Source organism: Lontra canadensis, unplaced genomic scaffold (genome assembly GCF_010015895.1).
Source record: "Lontra canadensis isolate GAN:19392208 unplaced genomic scaffold, GSC_riverotter_1.0 scaffold125, whole genome shotgun sequence".
NCBI lineage: Eukaryota > Metazoa > Chordata > Mammalia > Carnivora > Mustelidae > Lontra > Lontra canadensis.
This window is the reverse complement of record NW_022631119.1, coordinates 4251428-4279149: the sequence shown is the minus strand read 5'-3', so window position 1 is coordinate 4279149 and position 27722 is coordinate 4251428. Positions and strand designations below refer to the sequence as shown.

General features: G+C 47.8%; 1 protein-coding gene across 1 annotated transcript; it reads right to left on the bottom strand.

Moving 5' to 3' along the window:
* Positions 1-4: 4 nt before the first annotated feature.
* Positions 5-27722, bottom strand: SPINT2 (serine peptidase inhibitor, Kunitz type 2). Its single transcript, XM_032842039.1, has 7 exons — positions 27214-27722; positions 6607-6777; positions 4311-4370; positions 2974-3027; positions 2229-2390; positions 1856-1894; positions 5-606 (listed from the first exon to the last, which is right to left on the bottom strand). The coding sequence occupies exons 1-7, from the start codon at positions 27317-27319 to the stop codon at positions 440-442; spliced, it is 759 nt and encodes a 252-aa protein (XP_032697930.1). The 5' UTR covers positions 27320-27722; the 3' UTR covers positions 5-439.

The following is a 27722-nucleotide window of genomic DNA, read 5'->3' as shown; positions in this document are numbered from 1 at the left end:
CCTAAAAAAAAAATTTTCTGTTTACAAAAACAAAACAAAACAAAAACACATACATCAAACAAAGGAAACTATGAAGACATTACTTTTGCGGTGGGAAAGGACACTACAGGATTCCATGTAATCCCAAAAAACTAAGACCTGGAGCAGAGAACTAAAGTGAAGAACAGCCGACTCTGGCCTGGGGCCAGACCACGTGCAGTGTGAGGCAGAGCCCTCCTCCGAGAAGGTTCTCAAAGCAGACCCAGCCAGGACAGCAGAAGCCCCCTCACCTTCTGGAGTAACAAACAGACCTGAAGCCCTAATGATCGTACAAGCACAAACCAATCACTCTATTTTAAAAAGCACATACACACATGCTACACTTGTCTCCCCTCCCTCCCCAGGTTTTCGCCATCTGCAGAGAGGCCCGAGGAAGGGCGGCCTCTGGCTGGCAGGGCCTTCACAGGACGTAGGTGTTCTTCACCAGGTGCTCCTTGTCATCCCCAGTGCTCCAGACGGTGCGGAGGGTGCGCTCCTGGTTCCTCCGGGCCACCCGGATCAGGCAGACCACAGAGGCGCCCAGCAAGACGATCAGGACCATCACGAAGAGCCCCACGAGGACCACCACTGGGGAGCAGAGAAAGGCTTCAGAACCGGAAGGGCGAGGAGAAGCACAGCCAGCGCGTAGCCGCACGGGGCACACACAGGACTCATGCACGCGGGCTCAGGGCAAGGACCAGCAGCCATTGTGCCAGACCTCCCTGGACCCCAGCCCCGGAGGGTCTGGAGGAAGGACACCGCCTGCCTGAGGAGTCTTCAAGGAGTCTACAGTCCTGAGGAGGAGGTTACTGAGAAAAGGAGGTGCCGTGCTATGTGCACCCAGTAGCTGTGTGTGTTCTCTCTTTCTGAACAAAAAAATCCCACTTCCACTCTGTACTTCCACCTCTCGGGGGCAAATCGTGCAGGAATCCAAAGCCTCCAAATGGGTACCAGGATGTAAAAAGCACACACCTCTGGCTCATGTGTAAACATAAAACACTGAGGTTTTGTGTTCACACAGCACAGCTTGTGTAGGCATCAGCTACGATGCCTTCCTTCAGGTGGGGCTGTAGCTAAGAATGTGGCCTGCTGTGCCAGCACCCCGGCTCCCTCTCCCACGTGAAGCCATGTGGCTACAGAATGGACAGGGGCTGTTCTTTCTCCACCCGCAACCCTCCATGGCTGAGCTGCTTTCTGCCCCGTGCCTAGCAACCCAGATTCCAGCTTCGCTGGTCTAGAACAGAGCAGACAGATGTGCAGGCCAGATCTGGGCTCCTGAACAGGAAAACAGGTGTAAAGAGGCCAAACCAGTGTGGCCAGTCCTTGTGCAAACACCATCATCCATGACTCAGGCAAATCAGAAACAAAAGCGAGAGGCGGCCCAGGGTCTTGTCAGACCAGCCTGCTTGGGGACAACAGCATTGGCCCTGCCTGGCTCAGCCCACACATAGTAAGGGCTCTCCAACTTCCTGTCACCCACGAGCAACTCCGCACACCCCTCAGCAGCTAAGTTCCCTCCAAACCTAGAGACAGCCTGAGGCCTGTGTGCAGCAGAAGGCATAAGCCCAACAGTAGGACTTGTCTTCCAGTCACCCCGGGGCTGCCCAAGTGGAGACTGCCTTCCTCCAACTCCTCTGCCTCATTTACTACAATGCGTGGCAGGACAAACATCCACCATATGTTTCAAGCTGCCTGACCGTTCTCATGCAGAAACAGGACTTTCAACCCAAAAGGGGTTTACAGTGAAGGATTATGTGTCAGAGACAACAGGAGCCTGCAAAAACACAGCTGAGCTTAGTCAGGGCAAGCAGGTGGAGGAGGGCCGGAGGCCTCTTACCTTTAGAGCCACGGGGGAGGAAAGGGTACAACTGCTTGCCTGGAAAAGAACACATAACACCAAGGTCAGCTCATGGTCCTCCTGCCCTCCAGAGCTGCCACCAACCAGGGGTTCACAGGAGGCTCTGAGGGATTTCTTCCAGCTCTTTTGAGGTTCTGAGGCTTTACTATCCTGGTGGGGACCTAGAACATGTCTGTGCAACAGCTGGGCCCAAAGCCCACCTCTTCCCCACAAGGGAGCCAGAGAATGGTAGCGTCCAAATGGCAGCACTGCTGAAGTCTTCTTTTAGGGACAGGGCAATGGACCCATGTCTTCTCAAGGGGCCTCGTCCACACACCACTGTCTGTTGCATTTAGGAATCAGGCAGGCTCACCAAGGCAGTGGTGCATGCACTCCTCCTCAGAGAGGTAGCTGTTTTTATTGCCCCGGCACCCTCCGTAGATGAAGCTGTCACAGGAGTTCTTCTCTGCATCAAAGTACCAGCGTGGGAAGGACGCGCGGCAAGGCCCAGTGACTGCTTTGGCAGTGCAGTATTCTGGGAACGACACAACCCAAAGAGTACGAGTTAGCAGGGCTCAGATGTGAAGTGGAGCTGGAATGTTCCCGAACAGTCACACTGCTACCAGCCAACAGAGAAACAGCTCTCTGCCAAAGGACTTGTAAATTACAGACAGGGCTAGTCTGGCCCACTTGACAGTCCTCTATGTTTTGGGGGAATCTTTCTCTTTACAGCCAGATTCCCGTCAGTAAGGAGATCACGCTGTCAAGCACCATTCTAGGCACTGCACATATATTAACTTGGTCCCTAAGAGATCTGTTGTGAGCAGCTCATTTCATACTCGGGAGGCAGATGCAGGCCTCTGCCCGCTGCCACACAGCTGGGGAGAGGCAGAGCCACCCCACCAGACTGCCTCTCCGAAGCCAAGCTTCACCGCCCACGTGTGCCACAGCCACTTCCAGCAGCCCTGGGGCATGCTTCTGAGTTCTACTGCCTGGGAGAGGTCAGGAAGCTCTGCTCTACACCTTCCTTAATGGAAATACTCAAGTGTGTCTCAATTCCCAACTAAGAAAAAAAAAACACATTTTTCCCATACACAAGTATTTTTAAAAAGTTATACCTTCGTAGTCAAAAATGTCACTGGAGAGGTCATCAGAATCCTGCCTTCTGGAAACTAAAACAGAAACATCCAAGTCAGGGAGGCTGGGATGGACACAGTACATGGGGACTAGCAGGGCCCACTAAGGAAGCACGGACACTCTGGCACCTAGAAGTGGAGTCCCCTCCTTGGGTAGGTCTGTCGCCTCCCAGGCCTCACAGGTTCTATCATACACACTGCAATGAATGCTGGATGGGGAGGCCTGCCTGTCGCCTCAGGGGTTACCAAGGGAACTCATCCCGGCCACAATTTCTGGAGTGATGAGCAAGATGGTCTTGTTCACTCTCTGACATAGTGAGGAGCACCCTCCTGTAGATACTTTCTTCTACAACAGGATGGAAACTAGAGAGACCATGCCAATGCCTGAGGTTCTAGATGACCCTGGAGGCCAGCTTGGGAATAAAGAGTGAACCCAGGCAAAGCAATGGTCAGGACAGTCAAAGGATTCCTGGCCTAGGACAACTCAAGAGTGACTCGAACAAGCCAGCAAACCACTGACCAAATAAATGCTCACTCTCACCTGAGCACTGGTGCCAGAACCAGAGGACCAAAGTCAAGGCTGCAATCAGTGCAGAGCCAATGGCCAACTGGGTTGGGGGGGGGTGCGGGGGTGCTGCCCTCAAATGGGACAGGGGCAGATTCCCTCCCTCCACAGCAGGTCTTGCCCAGTAGAGCCCACTGCCTGGGAACTGGCCTTCAAGAAAGCTGGGCTGGACTTGCCAGTGCATTTGCACCACTCACCCCAGGTTCCTGATGCATGCAGAGTCCTTTAAGCATAAAGGAGGAATGGGGCAGCTGTTGTCAGCACTACAAAGCAAGCTAACACAAAGCTCGAGATCAAGGACTGCCCTGGGAATGGAGGCGGGGTGGCAGAAGACAGAGGACTCCGTATGGGGAGGGGGACAGAAAGGACAACCAAGAACAAAGGAGACAGATGAGGCAAGGAGAGGCAGGGAGGGGCAGTGAAGACAACACAGCAGGCAGAGGCCAGGGGACTTGAGGCCTGGCCAGCCCAGAGAGACGGAAGGGTTCTGAGCCGCAGGTAGCAGCAACAGCCACAATCCCTTCTTTCCCAGGAGGAAGCAGAGCAAGCCGGAAGCCCCATAGCGCCCTTGGGCCCCCTCATCCGATGGAGTGTGAACTCCCTGGTGAGAGGACACCAGCCAGGAGCTAGAAGCTACTGCCCAGGCAGAGCCCCAGACAGGGAGGTGGAAGCCCTCACACAACTCCCAAATTACAGATGTCCTTCCGTGGTCCAGATGGCCCTCATTCTATCCTACACTGCTTTAAGAACCTACCACTTGGGACAGAGGAATCCGCTCCATTCCTCCTGGTGGCCAGCTCATCAATGGTGTTCTCTGCGAGGGGACAAACACAATGAGAAAGTGCACGTCAGGAATGCGCCATGACACAGAACAGGCAAAGTCCTCTGAGCCGCCATGGTCCCAGGTGCCTCTCACCGAGACTCCCGTTTCTCCTTTATGTGGGCCCTTTGATGTACATGCTGGACCACAAGCCTGCAAGAACTTGGAAATAAGGAACCAAGACGGCCCCTGTGGGCTCAACTTTAAGATCCGTCACTGGTAATCAGAGCAAAGATGCATGAAATGACTTTAAAAAGACAGACTGGGGAGCGCCTGGGTGGCTTAATGGGTTGAGCCTCTGCCTTAGGCTCAGGTCATGATCTCAGGGTCCTGGGATCAAGCCCTGCATCGGGCTCTCTGCTCAGTGGGGAGCTTGCTTCCTCCTCTCTCTCTGCCTGCCTCTCTGCCTACTTGTGATCTCTATCTGTCAAAAAATAAAAAAATAAAAAATAAAAAGACAGAATGGCTTCCAGGGCCAAATAATCTGCTTAACTGTATTCACTCACCCAATGAATTAAGAAAGTGAGGTATGTAGTAGTCTGAACATACTTCATGCCACCGAACTGTGGGAAATAGGAAAATTTTAAGCTACGTCTATTTTTTGCTAACATACACATGAAGTGATGGGGTGGGGTGGAAAGGCCAGCCAGCGAAGGAGGTACAAAAAGGGAAGCATTGGCAGGGTCCAGAAGGACAGGACCTGGCTCCCCTGCCTCCCAGAGGTTCCCAGCAGACCCAGGGCAGAGGCACGGGGCCGGCATCACCTGACGCCACTGAACATCCATATCACAAGTCCATGCCCCTCGCTCCACGCCTCTGCACAGCCAGCAATTTTCTGGGAATCTGGCCGTGCGGTTTGCCTGCACGGAGCAAAGGTACAGCCGACTCAGAGACGTGAATGTTGGGTCCCCTGGGTAGTTCTGGTTCTCATTATAAATTAATAAACTGACATTCTCATGATATTGGCTTCCCACAGAGGGTGCCTGCTTGGGAGAGAATATGCTGGCAAAAGACTCCAGCGACTGGTTCCTCCTCCCAAACCCGTGGGTGAGCTTCCATGAGACATGCAGTGGGGCCACACTTGGGTGCCACACAGGAGATCTCTGGGGCCCTGGACCACGGACCACCTCTCCAGCAAAACACAACAACATGTGACCCTTTGTAGCAACATCCTGTTGGAATGCCCACTGTTCACTGCCTATGTTCTTAAAACTTCAACCATTTTCCTGAAAAGTAAGGAGAAACTAAAACAGGCAGACACATTTGCTACAGATAACTCTTAATGGAGAAGGAAGAGAAAAGGTAGCAAAAATATTTCCCTTTAATTCCTGCTCCCATACCGGAGTCACAGCAGACAACAAAAAAACCAGTAAGTATTTTCCTCAGTCACCATCTGTTAAGGTTACCCCCCAAAAGGTAAGGGACTTGGCTGTATGATCCCAAAGTAATACCCGGCCACCACAGTTTTCTAAATACTTACTGAATGTCTGCGGGGCAGTGCAACACAAAGATCAACAAAACATTCCTCGAGGTGCTCCGTCACTCTGGGCTTGTGTGCTCGAGCACCGTTTTGAACCTCAGGCCACAGCCAAGGCCCACTGCTGTTTACCCCTCTCCGTTTACAACTTTAATAAGCATATCTGCTTTCTGAACACAGAACTCAAAGCCAAGGGAGATTAAAGCCAGTGTGTGAGGAGACATAAAACCCAACAAGGCTGCAGGCCCATCTCTAGAGCAGGGATCCCAGGACCCCAGGATCATGACTCGATCCGAAAGCAGACACTTAACCGACTGAGCCACCCAGGCACCCCAAGTATGTTCCAGTTTTAATCTGACTCATAGTTTGGCTGGCTGGGTAAGCTCAAGTCATTTGTCCCAGAAGTAAAAATAACCCAAATGCCCAGGGAGCAGGTGGGCAGCCTGATGGCCTGGAGGACTCCCCTCTTCTAGGTGGGACTTACGCTCAGCAGGGGGAGAAAGGAAGTCAAGGCAGCCATGTCCCCTCCCCCCAGCTCCAGCCTGTGGTCTACTCTCCTTTCTGGGAAGAAGAGGGAGAAGACCGCTATGAAACCACCGTGTGGGCGACCTTCAAACTGCGCCTGTTTCTTCTGCTTTTTAAAAACATCCCTCAAGTTCAGCCAGGAAGAAAGAGCACAAGGCAAAAGGCATCACATCCCAGTTAATAAATGATCTCTAGGTTATACCATTTCCCCAGGGAATAATGTCTTACCTGTGACACCAGCACATTTCTCAAGACAGTCCTCTTCGGTCATGTAATTATTTTTATTCCCGTCACAGCCACCATACACAAACTGCCGGCAGGACCCCTCAGTGACGTTGTACCACCATCTAGGGAAGGAGGCCCGGCATCTTCCCACTTTCTTCGGAACTCGACAAAAGTCTAAAACACAAAGCAGAGACCAGTTGGCTTGGCAGGGCAATCTTGCCAACAAAGACGCACAGACCTACAGGAGGAGGCCCCCAGTTTTCCTGAACCCCAAGATCCAGCACAGCTTCTCTGCGAGCCCCTTCTTAAGTGCAGCCACCAGCCTTAGCGACTCCTTCCTTGTATAGGCAAGAAACACATCATCTAACAACAAAGATACCAACCCACCCAATTTAACTATATTACAGTTGCATGTTCCTTCTGTCTCTGCTCCTGATTATTAAAGACACACAACATCCAGTGTAGAAATAGGCCTTCGAAGGCAAAAAACCCACACCAGACGCTAAGGGGGAACTTAGCACTGAAGGATGTGTCTTAACCTTCCTTATCCACTGTTTGACCAGGTCAGCCACTTCACCCTCAAATTTCCACAAGAGCCTCATAAAGAAGCTCCTCACTCTACCCCTCCCGCCTCCCAAGGCAACTGACAGCACGCCTCTGCTCCAGGCTTTTATCTGAACATTCCAAGAGGAGCCCCCAAATCGGACCCTACTCTAGACAAGGGAAACAAACCAAAAAATGTTATAAAATTCCAGCCAGCTACATCTGCCTCCGAAAGGCCTAGACAGCTCCTGTCTCTTAAGAAGGTAGAGATAGGGACACCTGGGTGGCTCAGTGGGTTAAAGCCTCTGCCTTTGGCTCAGGTCATGATTCCAGGGTCCTGGGATTGAGTCCCACATCGGGCTCCCTGCTCAGCAGGGAGCCTGCTTCCTCCTCTCTCTCTCTGCCTGCCTTCTCTGCTTACTTGTGATCTCTGTCAAATTTAAAAAAAAAAGAAAGAAAGAAAGAGATAAGCAAGTGCTGGAGGTACATCGTCTGCACCAAAGACAGACTTTCTCCTGGAGGAATCAGAAGGATAGAAAGCAAGCTGAAAAGGGAGTGACCCAACTACGTGACTCACCGTCTGCCCAGTACCACAGTACCACCCTATCTCTTCTGGGATCGTGAGTCTACATCACCTCCCCTACTTCCCTGGCCTCCACCCATCTCGTCTTCTGCCACAAGGGCATTGCAATCTGAGCAGGATGCTTAATAATCAGCTCAAATAAAAGTACCCCAGGGCCCAGCACTTGGTTATATGCTGTCATTTACTCCTAATTATTTTCATGTTTGTGAGATTTACTTCACTAACTAGGGGACAGCTTTTGAAAGCAGAGGGCAAAATCTTGTTTCTCCTAAAATATAACAACGGGCATGAAACCAAATGTTCCACAAAACATCGATTTATGGACAAAAAGGTTGTAGTACTGAGCAAAAACCTTAAGGAAGGGGCGCCTGGGTGGCTCAGAGGGTTAAGCCTCTGCCTCCAGCTCAGGTCACGATCTCAGGGTTCTGGGATTGAGCCCCACATCGGGCTCTCTGCTCAGCAGGGAGCCTGCTTCTTTCTCTCTCTCTCTCTCCTCCTGCCTCTCTGCCTACTTGTCGTCTCTGTCTCTCTGTCAAATAAATAAAATCTTAAAAATAAAAAACAAAACCTCAAGGAACTCTCACACACACCAATAAACCACAAGAAACTAGTATAGCAGAGAATGCATATTCTGAACTTAAACTTTCTGTTAATTTGAAAGCAACCATCCTTTAAATCACCAATTAAAAAGTACCTTATCTGGATATTTCATATGAATATGAATATTTCATATGAATCATTTAATATGTCCAGAAAAGGGAACTCAAGAGAGACAGGAAGTAGATTATTGTCTGCCTAGGGCTGTGGGGTTGGGGGATGGTGTGAACTGCACACGGGCACAGGGATCTTTTGGGGATGATGGAAATGTTCTAAAATTAGGTTGTGGGGATGGTTGTACAGCTCTGTAAATGTACTAAAACTCACTGGATTGTATGCTCAAAACAACTGACTTTATGGTATGTGAATACTTTAATAAAGCAGTTTAAGAAAAAACAGGGGCATCTCCTGTCCATAACACATTAACCAGGATGAGCTAGGTGTGCACCTGGAGCAGATACTTTTGACAACATGCCAAAGGTCAAACAACACATCATCATCAAGGCCCAAGGAAAACACTGTAGGAAAAGGGTTCTCTGGTGTAGAATTTACTCAATCCCGGCTGTCAAATGTAAGCCAGCACTGCTGTTAACAGCAAGACAAGACGGAGCAGAGCCACACAACAAACCACATGTGACCCAAAGTGAAAACAACCTAGAGGCCGCTGGGGGGGTGGCGGTGGTAGGGAGACACAGACACAGGCCCTGACTGCTACAGAGGTAACAGCCTATCCAACGCCCTGCCAAGCTGAGCGCCTGCAACTCACCCGGACTGCTTGGTGTCCCTGCTTCCCGAGCAGTTTCAGGGACAGTCTTTCAGACAAAAAACCCGAGAGAAGCACTGCACACTCTAAATGGGTGAACTGTATCACAGGTGAACTACATCTCAAAACAAAACCCCGAGAGAATGCCCAACGAGGCTCGAAGCAGCTTAGGTGGGACCCACCAGACAACGCCACAGCACAGAAGGCCACAGGCTGACCACCTACCTCGTCAAGGGTGGAAATTCGGTAACTTTTCCTAAAGCAAGGGGGCCAGGTACACGCTCTATGCAAGGCTGAGGGTATATAAAAAGGAGAAAAAAACCTCTCTAGGGCTGGAGAGCATTTAGCTTAGTGAAGTCACACTGCCCAGAATCTGGCCCTCATCTCTGTCTCTCAGACACTTAACTCATGGAGGCCCAGCTGACCAAACGCAGGGATGCGGTCACCGGCTGACAGAGCACGTAGGAGGATGCCGGGAAAGAACGGTCAAGCAGCTTGGATGTACCGGTCAATGAGCAGACCACCTCAGAAAGCAGGCAGAAACGGAGCCCGTCCCTTGGAGTCAGAGTAAGGAGAAGTGTGCTGTGAGTTTCCCTCCTCCACTAGGACCTACCAAGAAGGCCAGAGGCTCCCAGGAAACAACTCAGGACACACAGTCAAGATACCAGTCAAGGTATGTCTCTGGGACACTTCTTTTCCTGACTGGAACATTCTTCCAGTAGATGTGATGGTCTCTTTACAACAAACCCTGTAGGCCTAGGAGGCCACTAAGTCCCAGAGAGCAGCTCTCATCTGTTCTTAATGACACATTGACTTCACAGTTGAAGTTTCAGAAAACAGCCTTATTTTTAGGTTCCCTGGGTGGGGTAGGAGGAGATGGGGAACACGGGACGGGAGGGACACTTTACTTTTGTCACAGGGCAATTTAGAAATTTCTCTTTTTTTTTTAAGTAGGCTCCACACTCAGCGTGGGGCCCAACATGGGGCTTGAACTCACAACCCTGAGATCAAGACTGATCAAGAGTCGGATGCTTGGGGCGCCTGGGTGGCTCAGTGGGTTGAGCCTCTGCCTTCGGCTCGGGTCATGATCCCAGGGTCCTGGATCGAGCCCCAATCGGGCTCTCTGCTCAGCGGGGAGCCTGCCTTCCCCTCTCTCTCTCTCTGCCTGCCTCTCTGCCTACTTATGATCTCTGTCAAATAAATAAATAAAATCTTAAAAAAAAAAAAAAGAGTCGGATGCTTAACTGACTGAGCAACCCAGGTGCCCCTAGAAATGTCTCTTTATTGAGAGAGAACTTGACTAAAAACACAATATGCCTGTAAAGACAGAATGTTGACAGTTGCTGAAGCTAAGTAATGAGCCATGTGGGCTCACAGAACTGTGTGTATATTTGAAAACTTCTATTAAAAAAAAAAATCTTATCTGTTCTTTTCACACAAATTTGATTAGAGTGTAACTAAGAGCTCCAAGTAGTAGAATAATCAGCTGAAGCTAGGTTCCATCAAGGTGAAATTTAACCAAGTGTCAAGTGTTAAGACAATGTCCTTGGGGTGCTCAGTCGTTATATGTCTGCCTTCCGCTCAGGTCATGACCCCAGGGTCCTGGGATCAAGCCCCACATTGTGCTTCCTGCTCTGAAGGAAGCCTGCTTCTCCCTCTCCCACTCCCTGTGCTTGTGTTCCCTCTCTCACAGTGTCTCTCTCTGTGTCAAATAAACAAACAAAATCTTAAAAAAAAAAAAAAAAAAATCCTTTCTCTGAGTCTGGAAACTCCCTGTGAAATGGAGAAAATTCTCATTTTGCCCTATGCTTTTAAGACTCTATGACAGAAATTTTCACTGTTTAGACTTAAGTGAACTCATGAAAAAGCATTTTGGTTTTGTTTGCTTGTTTGTTCCAAAGAAGACAGTGTCCTTTCAGATGCACAGGCCACACATTCTTCAATTCACCTCCACCCCAAAGAGCATCAGTGCACTCTCCTTCACTGCTCTCCAAATGGCTTGTACAAAAAGTCAGAAATACTGTGATATGTAACACGGCTTCCGTGAGTTAGCATTTTCCTTAAAGGCTTTTTTTTTTCCCCCCTCAATTAAAGCACTGTACTTTGGTAGATCCAGATTAAAATAAAAATGAACCAAAATGGGGGCACCTGGCTGGTGAAGTCAGTACAGCATGTGACTCTTGATCTCAGGGTTGTGATATCAAGCCCCAAGTTTGGTGTAGAGATTACTTAGAAATAAAATCTGAAGGTAAAAAAATAAGAAAAAGAACCAACATGCTGAGCATTACTTATGTCTTGAAACCCCTCTGCTACCTTCAGTAAAGCATTACACTAGGCACATTATGTGCACTATTTCTAACAGTCACACTGAAACTGCAGATCATGTAGTAACTCGCTCACTTTACAAATGAGGACACCAAGGCTTGGGGTGGTTAAGTCAACCAGAAGCAGAGCTGAATCTGAATTCACACTGGTCCCATTATAGCTGGGCATTAACATGACAACCCCTCCCTCAGACAGAGAGAAAAAGGCAGTATAGTAACACGCGGTGGGAAAACATGAAACTGAAGATGCCTAAAAACCAAAACATTCCTCAGGGCCCTTAACGCGATCTGAGGACTCAACAGGCCAGGCCCTTTGCTGGCCCTGTTTATAGTCACTCAATGACAAGGTCTTGGACAGCACCACACCAACTGGCCAAGGCTGAGGGGAACTTGGTACAATCAATTTTCAGGAAGTTATTCTTTAATAAATAATTCTATTACTATTAAGAGATACGACAATATATTGGTCTTAGAACAGAACTGGGAAACGATCATGAAAAATGTCTCTAGCCCTATTTCTATGCTCACAAATGCTAGTGCAAAATGAATGTATATCCTGTAAGTTTTCAATGCAGATCAAAGTGGAGAGAAGCTGAGGAGCACCAAATTTGGAAATACTCGCTTCAGAATACGTAGAAATGGTACTTCTGTCTTCAGGAAACCTTAACATTCTCTTGGAAAAGCATCAGAAATGGTTAAAAATCATGCATTATCTGAAATATGAAGCTAAATTACAAAACTCTGACAGGCATTTAGAACACTAGCTGTGATAAAACTGCCGAACAGCCTGGTCTTTGTCATGGAGAACAGGCTACTCTGGTTCTCAAAAGTCACCAGAGCTGTAACCAGGACCACAAGCCAATGGCTCAGACACCTTCACGCCACGTGCACTGGGCTGGAATAACCTGCTGTCACCTGCTAACGACAACATCGCAGGGATTTCAGGCTCCCAGGCACTACCAACCTAATTTAATTTTACAGGCTTAAGACGACTGTATCTAGGGGCACCTGGGTGGCTCAGTGGGTTAAACCTCTGCCTTCAGCTCAGGTCATGATCTCAGGGTCCTGTGATCGAGGTGTGCATTGGGCTCTCTGCTCAGCAGAGAGCCTGCTTCCCCCCCTCTCTCTGCCTGCCTCTCTGCTTACTTGTGATCTCTGTCAAAGAAATAAATAAAATCTTTAAAAAAAAAAAAAAAAGACGACTGTATCTAATCATTCTCCAAAAAGGCACTATTGCAATGCCTACTCTAGAAAATTAAGTTATTTTAATAAACTACTTCAAATATTCTGAAAAGTACAGAAAATACTGTACCACCAGTGTATATACTTCTCAGCTTTACCAAATTCCAACCCTCAGTATACCCCTAACTTCAATCCTACCTGATCTCTCCCTTGAATCACCCAACCACCTCCAACTCGTTCTTTTGCTGTTTTTTAGTTTTGTTTTTTAAGATTTTATGTATTTATTTGAGACAAAGAGTGAGAAAGAATACGGCCAGGGCCGGGAGGACGGATGCTAACAGCAGAGGGAGAGGGAAAAGCAGACTCCCCACCAAACAGGGAGCCAATGCAGGGCTCCACCCCAGAACCCTGGGAACACCACCTAAGCCGAAGGCAGATGCTTAACCTACTGAGCCACCCAGGGGCCCCTTGTGTTTGTTTTGTTTTGTTTTGTTTTCAATATATTTCTTAAGGATTTTATTTGTTTGACAGAGAGAGAGAGAGAGAGTAGAAGCAGGGGGAGCAGCAGGCAGTGGGAGAGGGAGAAGCAGACTCCCTGCTGAGCCAGGAGCCCCATGTGGGGCTCAATCCCAGGATTCTGAGACCATGACCCAAGCTGAAGGCAGACGCTTAATCCACTGAGCCACCCAGGCACCCTGACTTATTTGTGTTTTTATGCCCCTTCAGAGTAAGTTTACTTCTAAAACAAGTACTTCTTTCCTAGGAGTCCAGCTCTTGATAGACTTTTTACTCCCCTGGGTGCTACACACTGAAAAAACCTGACATCTTGCCTCACTGTCTGCCTAATAAAAGAGAGCCTGAGAGCATCTCACCAGCCTGAAGACACTCATGAAATGGTTCTCTTCCTCCCATCTGTTTTTCTAGAGCAAAGCTCAGTAAACTTTTTTTTATGGTGCGCCAGTGAACACAAGCAGTACCTGCTTTGCACTATAGTGTGAAAAGCAACAGGAAAATCTGTAACTTCTAAGTCCTTTAAAATTTGTCAAAACATTAAAAACTGTGGGTTACAAATATATAGAAAAATAGTAAAATTAATATTTACTTAGTACAATGTGGCTAAAGTATTAGAAACTTGACAATTAAGTTGTTTAAATTTCTTTGTAAAAAAAAAAAAAAAAAATTACCAAGAGTAGTTTGAACAGTGCGGCGATGTTCTTAAGCCATGTTAACTCCGGATTCAGAACAAGCATTATTTTCAATTCATCTTAGTGAATTGTCCTACATCTTTCTAGGTTTGGATCAGCGTCCAACATTTTATCCTTCGTTATTTCAATGTCTCAACTGCTCTGAGAGCTGCTTTACTTTTTGTCAAGTTTTTGCCATCATTCCTTCCACTGGGAAATCATCCTTTTTGTCATCACTTTCCTCATTTCTTTTTTTCCTTATTTATTTGAGACACACAGAGAGAGAGAGAGAGAGAGAGAGACCACAAGTAGGCAGAGAGGCAGACGGAGAGAGAAGGGGAAGCAGGCTCCCCGCTGAGCAGGGAGCCTGATGCAGGGCTTGATCCCAGGACCCTGAGATCGTGACCCAAGCCAAAGGCAAAGGATTAGCACACTGAGCCACCCAGGTACCCCTGATTTCCTCATTTCTGTCACTAGGGCTCCTCTGGCTGTGTACCGGGTCTCCCAAATCAAGACAGTGTCCACAGTCCCGAGGCTGGTGAGTGCTTCCATCATTCCACCTCTGTTCCATCGGAATCATGCCTCCAGCATTACCACTTTTTCTCTTGGCTGCACTTTTCATCCTTTTTGGCCAATCCCCTCTATCGATTAAGCATTTTTGTAAACTCTAACACAGAATTATCACTGGGAAACAAGCAGGCAACACAACCAAATGCTTTGCCTTGTGTGTGAACAGAGCCACAGATGTGCAGTGATTAATCACCACACATGTATGTCATCTACACAGTGATCTGTGCTTGAAGAGCTAGTTGCTGAAACTTGTACTTGACCCAAGTACCCAAAGTTAATACACTGTGGTAACTGAAATCTGTGCATGTTGAAAACCACGCAAACAAGGTCCGCGTTTATTCAGGCTTTATGGGTCACAGTCTGTTCTAACTTCCCCACTGTGTCATTACAGTATGGAGGCAGCCTTAAGACACACATGTAAATGAATGAGCATAGCTGTCATTCCAGTCAAACCTTACCTACAGACACTAAAATTTTATCATGTAATTTTTACGTGTCTTGAAATATTCTTGATTTTTTTCAAACATTAAAAAAATGTAAAAACCATACTTAGCTCGCAGGCCATACACAGGCAGCAAACCCAAACCCAAACTCTTCTCTATAGTGTTTATAAAAACACCCTGTTCAGATTTTCCAGCCCTGTCATTACAGAACTCAGGCGGTCTTATATGTGCAGTCAGAAGCTATCAAACAGACTCCCACGGTTCACATTTCTAATAACAACACTGACCATGCATTCCTCGGGATTATCCTTTGCCAAGAACTTGTAACCCGCCCTTCCAGCACTAGAAACAGCACTACTCTCTCCATTAATGCAACTTAGAATTCTACAGACGGGGCGCCTAGGTGGCTCAGTGGTTAAAGCCTCTGCCTTCGGCTCAGGTCATGATCCCAGGGTGCTGGGATCAAGCCCCGCATCGGGGCCTCTGCTCCGCGGGGAGCCTGCTTCCTCCGCTCTCTCTCTGCTTACTTCTGATCTCTGTCTGTCAAATAAATAAATAAAAAATCTTAAAAAAAAAAAAAGAATTCTAAGGACAATGGCCAAAGAGAAGTTCTGTTATAATAATCCTCAGACATTGGAAAATCCTATTTATACACAGAAAAATAAGAGTACAGGTCACTCCTCAGTATCAAAAAGCAAAGAAAGCAATGAAGAGTCACCTAATCCAAATGTTTTTAAGAATGGGGGCAAGGACTGCCAAATCCACAAAGGGCTTGGTGTTCACAGACCTTTAACAGCTGCAAATTCACCATCAAGACATCTGGTTTGTGCTGGTTCGGTAACTTGTGAGACCTGCACACAAGGGGATACTCAGCGCTGTTCAAAACAGGCGAAGGCATGTGTGCTGGTATAGAAAATATGGAAAACTAAGAGGGGGGAAAAAGGAAGAGAATGGTTTACTATTTTAATTCCTTTCTAAGCTTTTAATTTAGATGCGTGTATGAATGCACCTTTAAGGAAAGGGCCTGAAGGAGGGAGAGAGCCTTTTCCAGTTTTTCTTTTCCATCTGGATCTTTCAGTACAGTGTGAGTATTCTAATCTTGTGAAGGCATTACTTTTGTTTTTTAAGGGTCAGCAGTGGTTTTATCAGGATAGTGGATTACAATCCCTTCTGTTTAAAACTTTCAGTTAAAAAACTTAAAACTATAGGATAAATAGGGGCGCCTGGGTGACTCAGTGGATTAAAGCCTCTGCCTTCGGCTCGGGTCATGATCACAGGGTCCTGGGATGGAGCCCCGTATCAGGCTCTCTGATCTGCTTCCCCCTCTCTCTCTGCCTGCCTTTCTACTTGTGCTCTCTCTCCCTCTGTCAAATAAATAAACACAATCTTAAAATTAAAAAAATAAAGGCTGTGTTTATTTATTTGACAGAGAGAGACACAAAGTGAGAGAGGGAACACAAGCAGGGGGAGTGGGAGAGGGAGAAGCAGGCTTCCCACTGAGCAGGGAGCCCCATTCGGGGCTTGATCCCAGAACCCTGGGATCATGACCTGAACCAAAGGCAGATGCTTAACAAATGAGCCACCAAGGCACCCCGGAAAGGGGGTATTCTTAATAGTCACTCTGTGACATATGGTGGCATAAACTGGAACCGTCCAGGGTAAACTGGGCTGAGCAGCCATCCTATATAGAAGGCACTGACTGGAGATGCGGTCATCTGACCTCCAGGGGTTTACAAGTAGAAAAAAGACACACTTGGGCAGAAAAAGAGAACAGAACAACAAAATCACACAAGGTTAAATACTACAATCACATCTAAAATTCAAAGAGCTTGTAAGCCAACATAAGGTACAACGGAAATGACCAAAGGCTCTGGGATAGGGGAGTGACACATACTGGAGGCATTGGACAAAAGCCTGTAGGACAGATCCTCTGTTCCGGTAAAGGATCTGTGTGTGCAGGAATCCCTGGCTGCCTCTTACTAGCCCGCTGTCTTACCTAGAGGCAGTTCTAACCCTCCTGTGCCTATTTCCTCACTCATAATGTGGGAACAATAGTACATGCAACAAACGCATACTAACCAAACAATAAAGCCGGAAAATATATAAACCCTATATACTTTAATTCAGAAAGCCACATATTCACTGATTTAGGCCTGGCTGCTTAAAAAAAAAAAAAAAGGCAGATTTTTAGAGGCTTGGAGTCCGTAAACCAGAAGATAAGGCGAAGCTCTGATTATGGATTCAGCCTATCTCTGACACAGTAAGACAAACAGATCTGGCCAACCCCCCACACCCCCACTGTACCTCCCTTGTGTTTTGTTTTTTTTTTTAAGATTTTTATTTACTTGGCAGAGAGATCACAAGTAGGCAGAGAAGCAGGCAGAGAGAGAGGAGGAAGCAGGCTCCCTGCTGAGCAGAGAGCCCAATGTGGGCTCAATCCCAGGACCCTGAGATCATGACCTGAGGCAGAGGTTTAACCCACTGAGCCACCCAGGCGCCCCCTCCCTTGTGGTTTCTTCCCCACTCCCTTGTGGTTTTTTAAGTACTAGGAGCGTTGGTTTTTGAGCCGGGTTCCTGACACAAGAGCTAAGAACCTGGGAATCTCTGTGGTGTCATAATGAGATGATTGGTGGAGGGTGGGGGGTGGTGGTAGAGAGCTTCAGGATGGGGGCTGACCGCTAGAAAGACAAGGGAAAGACCGACCGGTTGGAACTTTAAGCTGCACCCTCATCCTCCAGGAAGGGGTGGGGGATGGGAGTTTGAGTTAATAATCAATCATGCCTACATGATGAAGCTTCCTAAAAGACCCTAACCAAAGGAGTTAGGAGAGGTGTGTTGGTGAACACATCATGTACCAGGAGGCTGGCTCACCCCCAACTCCAAAAGGACAAAGCTTCTGTGCTGGGGACCCTCCCAGACTTCACTCCATGTCTTCATCTGGCTGTTCATCCTTATCCTTTATAATACACTGCTAAATGTATCTGAGTTCTGTGAGCCATTCTAGCAAATTATTAAATCCAAGGGGGTTGTGGGAACCTTTGATTTATAGCACACAGGTTGGAAGTACAGGTGACAACCTGGGACTTTCCACTGAAGGTGTGGGAGAAGCAGGTTGTGGGACTGAGCTGGTAACCGGTGGGCTCTGTGCTAACTCCGTGGAGTTGGGTGTCAGAAATGAGTTAAATGGGTGTCCACTGAGAACTGTGGAAAAGCCCATTCCATCTGGTGTCAGAAAAATTCTGCAATGAACAGTTTTCTCTTTAAAATCTACTTAGTTTAGCAGTAAAAGCTGAGAATGTTAGCAAGATAACTACCCTGAGGACATTAGAACGCAGCCCAAGCTTAAGTGAGGGTCTCTCTGTGATTTATACATATTCTGGATTTAGTTAGTATAAAAGTGTTTTTTGGCAAGTGTGTTAGCAAAAAGTCCCGTTCTGTGTGTGACATCTAGACTTATGTTGCCTGCTTCAGAATGCACTATTAATCTTGAGGCTCTCCTGACAATGGCTTGTCTGGGAAAAGGCACTTGAATTCACTATTGGGTAACAAAGCAAGGAGACTCATCAGCTTTTCCTCCACAGTCCCTACTGAGATAAATTCTGGGAGCATGCACAGATATTTCTTTTTTTTGCAGAAGCAACACGCCCCCCACCCCCGCAACCGAGCAGGGAGCCTAACTCAGAACTTGATCCCAGGACCCTGGGATTGTGACCTGAGCCACTGAGGCATCCCCACAGATGCATTTCTTTAAAACAACTCAAATGGGACTCAAATGGGAGGGATTTCTTTTACACACAGAACAATAACATAAGAGTGTTGTGAAGACTGAAGGAGTTTTTTTTTAAAGATTTTATTTTTATTTATTTGTTAGAGAAAGAGAGAGAGAGCATGAGCACAGGCAGACAGAGTGGTAGGCAGAGGCAGAGGGAGAAGCAGGCTCCCCACTGAGCAAGGAGCCTGATGTGGGGACTCGATCCCAGGACGCTGGGATCATGACCTGAGCCGAAGGCAGCCGCTTAACCAACTGAGCCACCCAGGCATCCCAAGACTGAAGGAGTTTTATATTCCATTATAAACTCTTAAAACAGGGGCACCTGGATGGCTCAGTCTGTTAAGCATCTGCCTTCAGTTCAAGGTCATGATCCCAGGGTTTTGGGAGCAAGTCCCACATCAGGCTCCCTGCTCAGCAGTCTGTTTCTTTCTTTTTCTCCCCAACCCCCAAATAAATAAATAAATAAATAAAGCCCTTAAAACATTTAGAACAGGGGCGCCTGGGTGGCTCCGTGGGTTAAAGCCTCTGCCCTCGGCTCAGGTCATGATCCCAGGGTTCTGGGATCCTGCCCTGCATCCGGCTCTCTGATCAGCGGAGAGCCTGCTTCCTCCTCTCTCTGCCTGCCTTGCCTCTCTGCCTACTTGTGATCTGTCAAATAAATAAATAAAATCTTAAAAATTTAGAACAAAGCTTTGAATAAAGAGTAGATAATATATTTTTATGAGGCCAGACTAATACAGGGACAGTGGGAATGAAGGTACAAAAAGGATGACAGAGTTCACTAGAAAGTCCAACTGAGTATGGTAGCTGACAGGACACGGGGGTATGGAAAACCTCAAGTCAGAGTCAATAAAACCTATTAAACCATCACCCTTCCCTTTATTTTTCTGCTGTTTGACCATTTACCACACCTGAAGTGAGACCTTCCTGATCTTCACCAGTGTAGGACAATGGCAAACTATCACACAGATCAAAGTCCTGCAACCCCACATTATCCTGAGATTAAGTGTTCAGGGCCTGGGGAAAATAAGAAAAAATATGCCCTGGTTACCCATTTGGACCTTCTAGTATCTCTTCACTGAAGAATGAGAGAATCTTTAAAAGCTCTGTGTAAGCAAAGAGGTACTGAGTATCCGGGAGGTACTCATCATGGCTGTTTTAATCCCACTGTGCCAAATTCCAGAGTTGACATGTACGTTACAATCAGCTTGATTTCAAAGGGATCTAGGAATTCACCTATTTGGGTTAGCTGGGTAGGTCCTACATACTTGAGTGCTTCTGTTTTCCGTAAAGAAAGCTACCAATGGGGCGCCTGGGTGGCTCAGTGGGTTAAGCCACTGCCTTCGGCTCAGATCATGATCTCAGTGTCTTTGGGATGGAGCTCTGCATCAGCCTCTCTGTTCAGCAGGGAGCCTGCTTCTCTCTCTCTGCCTACTTGTGATCTTCCTCTGTCAAGTAAATAAATAAAATCTTAAAAAAAAAAAAGGAAAGAAAGAAAACTACAAACTACCCATCTCCTCTAGGTTTGGGTGCCTGGAAGTTGTCATTATTAGGATAAATAATGCAGAAACTTTAAAATAACCCTTGGGTATTTATGAGGAAAGAACATTTACAATGACAAATCCAACTTAAATTATAAGACTCATAATATCTCATTTTAGATATAAAACCTTGGCATTTTAGTTATAAAATATCGATATAGAAGTTTACACTTTAGAAACCATTGGCACAAAGCAAACCACCACTCCTACCCACTGTCACCGCATATTCATCAAACAAGACTATAAATTCTACCCTTACCTAACAATCACAGTAGCCCATCTGAGTAACTTGGAAAGGCAGTTTAATGTCTTTCATGGGACTCCCTCCAAGATTTTCTTTTTTATTTGACAGAGAGAGAGATCACAGGTAGGCAGAGAATTGGCAGGGGTGGGGGGGTGTGGGGGAGGAGCAGGGTCCCTGCTAAGCAGAGAGCCTGATTCGGGGCTCAATCCCAGGACCCTGAGACCATGACCCGAGCCAAACGCAGAAAAAAAAAAAAGCTCAACCCACTGAGCCACCCAGGCACCCAATTTAAGGGATTCTTTTTTTTTTTTTTAAGATTTTATTTATTTATTTGACAGACAGAGATCACAAGTAGGCAGAGAGGCAGGCAGAGACAGGAGGAAGAAGGCTCCCCACTGAGCAGAGAGCCTGATGTCAGGCTGGATCCCAGGATCCTAAGATCATGACCTGAGCCGAAGGCAGAGGCTTTAACCTAACACTGAGCCACCCAGGGACCCCAATTCAAGGGATTCTTAACCTTTTCTGAATCATGGACCATTTTCACAAATTGATGAAAGCTAACATACCCTCTCCCTGGAACAGTGTTTCTCAAACTTTTTTTTCATTATCATCCCTGAGGAACCTTTTCAGACATGTTTTTCCATTATGTCCCATTAAATTTCAATACCACATACATACTCTGCATCTGTTTATGAGTGGTCCCTTGAGAGGTCACAAACCATGATGTTATTATTTTTCGCCCCCTTAAGTGCATGTCCTGGACTCTAAATGACAGACCCAGGGACACACATAAAATATGCCGTATGAACTCAAGGACTTTAGAAGCCAAAGCCAGGCCTCTTTGGGTGAGATCCATCTCAAAACACTAGTGTGTAAAACAACAGCTAAATTTTTTTGCCCTCATTTCTTTTTTTTAAAGATTTTATTTATTTGACAGACAGAAATCACAAGTAGGCAGAGAAGCAGGCAGAGAGAGGGGGAAGCAGACTCACTGCTGAGCAGAGAGCCCGATGCGGGGCTTGATCCCAGGACCATGGGATCATGACCTGAGCCGAAGCAGAGGCTTTAACCCACGGAGCCACCCAGGCGCCCCTGCCCTCATTTCTAAAATGGATTTCTAATCATGAAAAATATACTTCAAGTAATTTAAAACTCTAAAGTTACGGGGCCTCAGCATCCATGTTCCAGCATCCCTTTTCAGTTTTCAAAAAGATCTTGTCAGAAACAATACATGAAATGACATTTGTGACCAGGACTGCACAGACACCCATAATCCACATGCTACTGCTTCTGGGGTCACTGTGAAAACTGCGTTAGTCATGTGACCAGTGAGCCACCAAGGCTTCCTAGGGTCCATGAAATCAGGGGTCACTCCCTTCTCACATGAATCTCTGGCTACCACATCACTTACTTGGCCTCAGCACAAGGCACAGGCCTGGATGCCCTGCCAACTACCTTAAGTGTGAGAGTTGTAAATGACTCCGAGGAGAGGAAAGATGAGAAGTGCGTGGGGAGTGGGTGAAAGAGGAGAAGTCTACTTCACTTCACAAAGGAATCTTTTCCATGGACCTTCAGTGGACCTGAAAGTGAGGCCCTTAACGTTCTTTAGGGGCCATCACCATCTGAGCTTCCAAAGGCCATGTTTTCAGCACTAAGCACACCAAATCTTACCTTACTTTTCTTACAGTACTCATCACCAGATACATATTCACTGCTCGTTTTATGACTGTACTTTCTTTCATTACAACGTGGCTGCCATGCATCAGGAGGTAATCTGTTTTGTTCAGTGCTCTGTTTCCTGGGCCTAAAACTGTACCTGGCACATAGTAGGTGTTTAAATAGGGGCGCCTGGGTGGCTCAGTGGGTTAAGTGTCTGCTTTTGGGTCAGGTCATGATCCCAGGGTCCTGGGATAGAGTCCCACGTGGCTTCCTGCTCAGCTGGGGCCTGCTTCTCCCTCTCTCTCTCTGCCTGCTGCTCCCCCAGCTTGTGCTCTATCAAATAAATAAATAAATAAAATCTTTTTAAAAATATATGTCGTAGGGGCACCTGGCTGGCTCAGTGGGTTAAGCCTCTGCCTTCGGCTCAGGTCATGATCTCAGGGTCCTGGGATCGAGTCCCCCATCGGGCTCTCTCCTTGGCAGGGAGCCTGCTTCCTGCTCTCTCTCTGCCTGCCTCTCTGCCTACTTGTGATCTCTGTCAAATAAGTAAAATCTTCAAAAAACAAAACAAAACAAAACAAAACAGAAAAATACAGTATTTAATACATGTAACACAAAATATGTGTTAATTGACTGTTTATGTCATTAGTAAGGCTTAGAGAGCAGGCTATCAGCAGGCTACGTTTTTGAGGAATCAAAAGTTAGATGTGGATTTTCAACTGCAGAGTTGCTCCTAACCCCTGTGTTGTTCGAAGGCCAACTGTATTATCCATCCTTAAATTGAATGAAATCAAAATCACATAGTTTGGGACACTCCAGATAACAGGACTTATCACCTGGGAAGAAATTAAAAAAAAAAAAAAAATACACACATCTGTGGCCAACTGATAAGGGCTTTTCCCTCCCTAACAGCAATGACACATGCACCTACACTATACAATTTGTAAGGAGCTGTTTCCTCTACCTCCATTTACAAAATGGAACATATTCTTAAGATGGGGGAGGTTACAACTTAAATGCTTAGAGATATGGTGGGCAGGCCAAGTACATAAAGACTGAGTAGTGTATGTCCTTTCCAAAAAGAGCACTATGGGTCCCATGCGGGAACACTGATCTGGTGCCACTGATCTTCACATTTTTCAGGCAGAGCCATAACCAAATTTTTCCATTAAAAATTCCCAATTTTAGGGTCGCCTGGGTGGCTCAGTGGGTTAAGGCCTCTGCCTTCAGCTCAGGTCATGATCCCAGTGTCCTGAGATCCAGCCCCACATGGGGCTCTCTGCTCAGCAGGGAGCCTGCTTCCCCCTCTTTCTGCCTGCCTCTCTGCCTACTTGTGATCTCTGTCAAATAAAATCTTTAAAATAAAAAAAATCCCAATTCTACAAACTACAAGTCACATAAAGCCTGTTGGAGGCCTCTTGGGAGCGGAGGGTTTATAATCTGTGTGCTTTCCATGGTAGACTGGCGCCCTCCCTGAATGCTAGAAACACGCAGAGCAGTATCAGCTTTCCCCCACCTCCAGCTGCAAGGGTCCAGTTTCAGGACACCCTCTGTCCAGGGTCCAAGTATCCACTACTTACCACACCCCTTGCCATCTGCCCTCCAACACCCAGTCCCTGCCCAACACTGTCAGCCTTGAACCGGACGGCACTCCTATCACTTGCTTATCACCACATCAGCCCAGACTCCTGACTTAACTCCCCTCATCCCCATACATCCTAGACTGTTCCCATCCCTCTTCCCCCAAACTTCCAGGGTTTGGGAACTTAGCAATTGCCTTAAGCAAAATCTCTTATTTCCTCATCTCCTCTCTGAACATTATCATCACGTTCTCCTTACTCTAACCAAACCCTTCCTCCCTCAAGGACATTTCCAAGAGGGTAGGTCTCCTTGCTTCTGGTGCTGCTTCTACACTTCTGCCCTCTCCAAAGTCCAGCTATTAATCACCATCAAAGCAGTCTGTACCCCACCTTGTGCATCATCTTCCCAGATCACTACTCCTCATTACATGACTTTAGCTCCTGGCTCACTGTCTCTCATGCTGCCTCCCTCATCATTCCCAGCTAATTTCCATATCCGGGTTGGTGACCCTCAGACCATCCTGGCCTCTTGGTTCCTAGACCTCTTCTCCAGTGATCTTGCCCTCCCCTCAGCTTCATCCCACAATGGTTATGCCTAGACCTTGTCTCAAGAAACACAACTTCTTGGAATCTCAGTTTCAAGCATCTCACTCACTGCCCATCATATCCTTTCTTTCCAGTTCATGCCCTCCAAAACCTCAACTCCAACAATTCACCGACCCTATCTCCTCTCCTCTACCCCTCAGCCCCCTCACGTCTTCACAAAGATCAAATTCCTTGACCAACCATTACCATCACCCCCTCACACACATTCACTACACACTCCCCACCTCACCATACTCATCTAGTGGCACCTATGCAGTTGAATGGGGCTGGAGAAACACGTCACTCTTAGTGGAAGACCCTGTTGCCTGAAAAAAAAAATCAAAACTACCTCCCAGTTCAAATTAAACTACTGAAAGCTTTCAAACAAACAGAACTTCAGATAAGCAAGGTCATTAGTTCACCCATCGAGACAAGAGTACTTCTGAAAGGTCAGGAGGTCCACCCAGCTGCAGCAGCCAGAAAGGCCACCAGGAAAAGAGAAGGCCTCTGAAGCCAGACCTGACTTGTCAATTACAACTGTGTGATCTTAGGTAAGACCTGTAGCTTGACCACCCAACCAGGCTGTTTCAAGGATCAGAACTCAGTAAGCAACAGAGGTTAACCCTAAATTCAGTTTTGATTAAGTCCCAGAACAGGTAACTAAAAGGCACATCCTAACATGATTATGTCATTGAAAAAAGTCATGTCAAATTCTAGTTCAGACTGCAAGTATGTTCAGCACCTGAATTTTTTTTTTAAAGATTTTTATTAAAAAAAAAAAAAAAAAAGATTTTTATTTATTTGACAGACAGAGATCACAAGTAGGCAGAGAGGCAGGCAGAGAGAGAGGAGGAAGCAGGCGCCCTGCCAAGCAGAGAGCCTGATGCGGGGCTCGATCCCAGGACTCTGGGATCATGACCTGAGTTGAAAGCAGAGGCTTTAACCTACTGAGCCACCTAGGCACTCCCTGAATTTTTTTCCTATGAGTTGTTTTACTTTTTTTTAGATTTTATTTATTTGACAGAGAGATAAGGAGAGAGCGTAAGTAGGCAGAGTGGCAGGCAGAGGGAGAGGGAGAAGCAGTCTCTCCAATGAGCAGGGAGCCCAACACGGGGCTCCATCCCAGGACCCTGGGATCATGAACTGAGCTGAATGCAGACAGTTAAGTGACTGAGCCACCCACCCAGGCGTCCCTGTTTTATCTATCTGTTTTTTAAGATTTCATTTATTTTTCTGAGAGAGCATGCGCAAGCAGGGGGGAAAGGCAGAGGAAGTGAGAGAAGCAGACTCTCCACTGAGCAGGATGATGGATGGCATCAGGATCTGAGCCAAAGGGAAACGCTTAACTGGTGAGCCACCCAGGTGCCCAACACCTACCTCCACTCTTGATTCCTTGACCTACAGAGCTGATTCTCTCCCCAGTGACCCCTGACATCCCCATTAGCTCATGTTTCCCTCTCTGCCTCTGACGTGGGTAAATTAACAGACTTCAGAAGTCACCACAGGTGGGGCGCCTGGGTGGCTCAGTGGGTGAAAGCCTCTGCCTTCAGCTCAGGTCAGCTCAGCAGGGAGCCTGCTTCCTCTTCTCTCTCTCTCTGCCTGCTTGTGATCTCTGTCTGTCAAATAAATAAATAAAGTCTTTAAAAAAATAAATAAATTACAGAAGTCACCACAGGTGATGAGCGGCACACACACCCTGCTTTTCTCTTTCCACCCAAAACGCTGGCCTACAAAGCCACCGGTCTCCTGCCTACTTCTCCCATCTCACATCCTCCTCCAATTCTCTCCCCACGCCCACTTCTACTCCAACTAGGATGATTCTGTGTCTTTTCCTTGAATACTACCAGGCTTCCTCCAACCTGGAGGCCTCTGACTCCATTATCTCCATGGACTCTCACCCACCAGAGGTCTTTGTGTTAGGGCTCAAGACGTCACCCTCCTCAGAGAGGCCTCCCCTGATCACCTGAGTTAAAAGAGCCCCATCATCTTACATCACGCTGTTTGTGTACTTCACCTTGTTCATTTACTTCTTAGTAATTTAATACTGCGGTGACTGCTCTTTACCTAAATGTTTACTCACTGTCTCTGTCTCTCCCACTAGAATACAAGCTAAGTGCTGGGACCTGGCTTGTCTGAGTCACAACTGTTACCACCGGTGCCAGCATCATCCCTGACACACAGCAGGAGCTCAGTAAGTTTTGCTGAATCAGTGAATTCTCCTTTGAAAAGAGGGGTTTTTTCCAAAGCCTGGCTGTGCTTGTCTGAAGCATTTGAGGTTATGACAACACTTGTTCAAAATGACCTTCCCAGGCCAAACTTCTGGAGAATATAGAGATTTAAATAGGGCCTTATTCTCCACCAACCTGTAAGGACCAGTTGCACAACCCCAACCCCAGCTTCTCAAGGCCAATACTCTTTTTATACCAAGGGGTCCCCACTCTTGCACCTTTGCAAAGTTTCTCCCCTCCAACACTTTTGCTTTTCTTCTTCTTCCTGAGAGGCATCATTTTGGAGGCACTCTACTGCAACTGAACCAGGTTAAGATTTCTCGAGAGGCTGTGGTCCAGTATCTGAAGAGGTGGGCGTGGGGGCTTCTTGCCAGAGGCTAAAACTGCCATTACGTCACCTAATCCAATCCCCACCCTCTCAGGCCCGGCCTCTCAGGGCTCCCCTGGGCCGCAGAACTTTCCTCTGCCAGAAGAAGGCTGGTCTTCTGTTGGGCCTCTCACCCCCTTCCTGCCACAGGAAGGGCCAATGCCACTCCTTCCTGGTCAATACTCCTAAGTCTCCTCCCTCACCCGCAGGAAACTTTCCCAACTCTGGCTCCGCCGCCCGCCCTCAGTCCCAGGGGCTCCCAAACCTCAGCCCCAGGCTCAATCTCCTACAGACCGCTCCACCACACCCCCCGAGCTTCACCAGGTCGCCCCCAATTCCCTCTCCCGCCTATTCGCCCGGCTCAGACCTTGCCCAAGTCCCCTCGCGCCCCGCCCTCCGCCTGTCGGCCTTCCACTCCTCCCGGGAGACCCGCCCTGGCCCTCACCGTGGACGCCACGTTCTCCGTCGGCCGCCTCAGCCCGGAAGAGCAGCAGCGAAGCCAACAGGGCGAGGAGAGCCCCGCACAGCCTCGGCCCACACAGCTGCGCCATGACGGGTTCCACCCGGCAGCGCAGGGGAAGCCTCGAGCCGCTGGCCGTTAGGGTCTCGCGATCAGGTGCGGGAAGACCCTCGCCGCGCACGCGCGCTAGAGAGCCTCGTGTTCAGGTGCGGGCGCTCCCAGAGGGTCAGCGAGGTGCTGCGCCGGCGCTCCTGCCGAAGCCTCCGGAAAACCCCCCACCCCCCACCTCGCCGGACCTTCGGTTTGCGGACACGCTGCCTCCTACGGCCACGACGCCTCTGTCCGCCCTTCACTCGCCCCTTGCCCCGGCAACACTCAGCGACTCTTCCACGGTTCAGAACCCCGCCAACCTCCCAAGCACTCGGTGGGCGTTAGAGCCAATGGCGTCCGCCTCCGCGCAGCTATGGAAGGTGGCCGGTCGGGAGGGGGGCGGG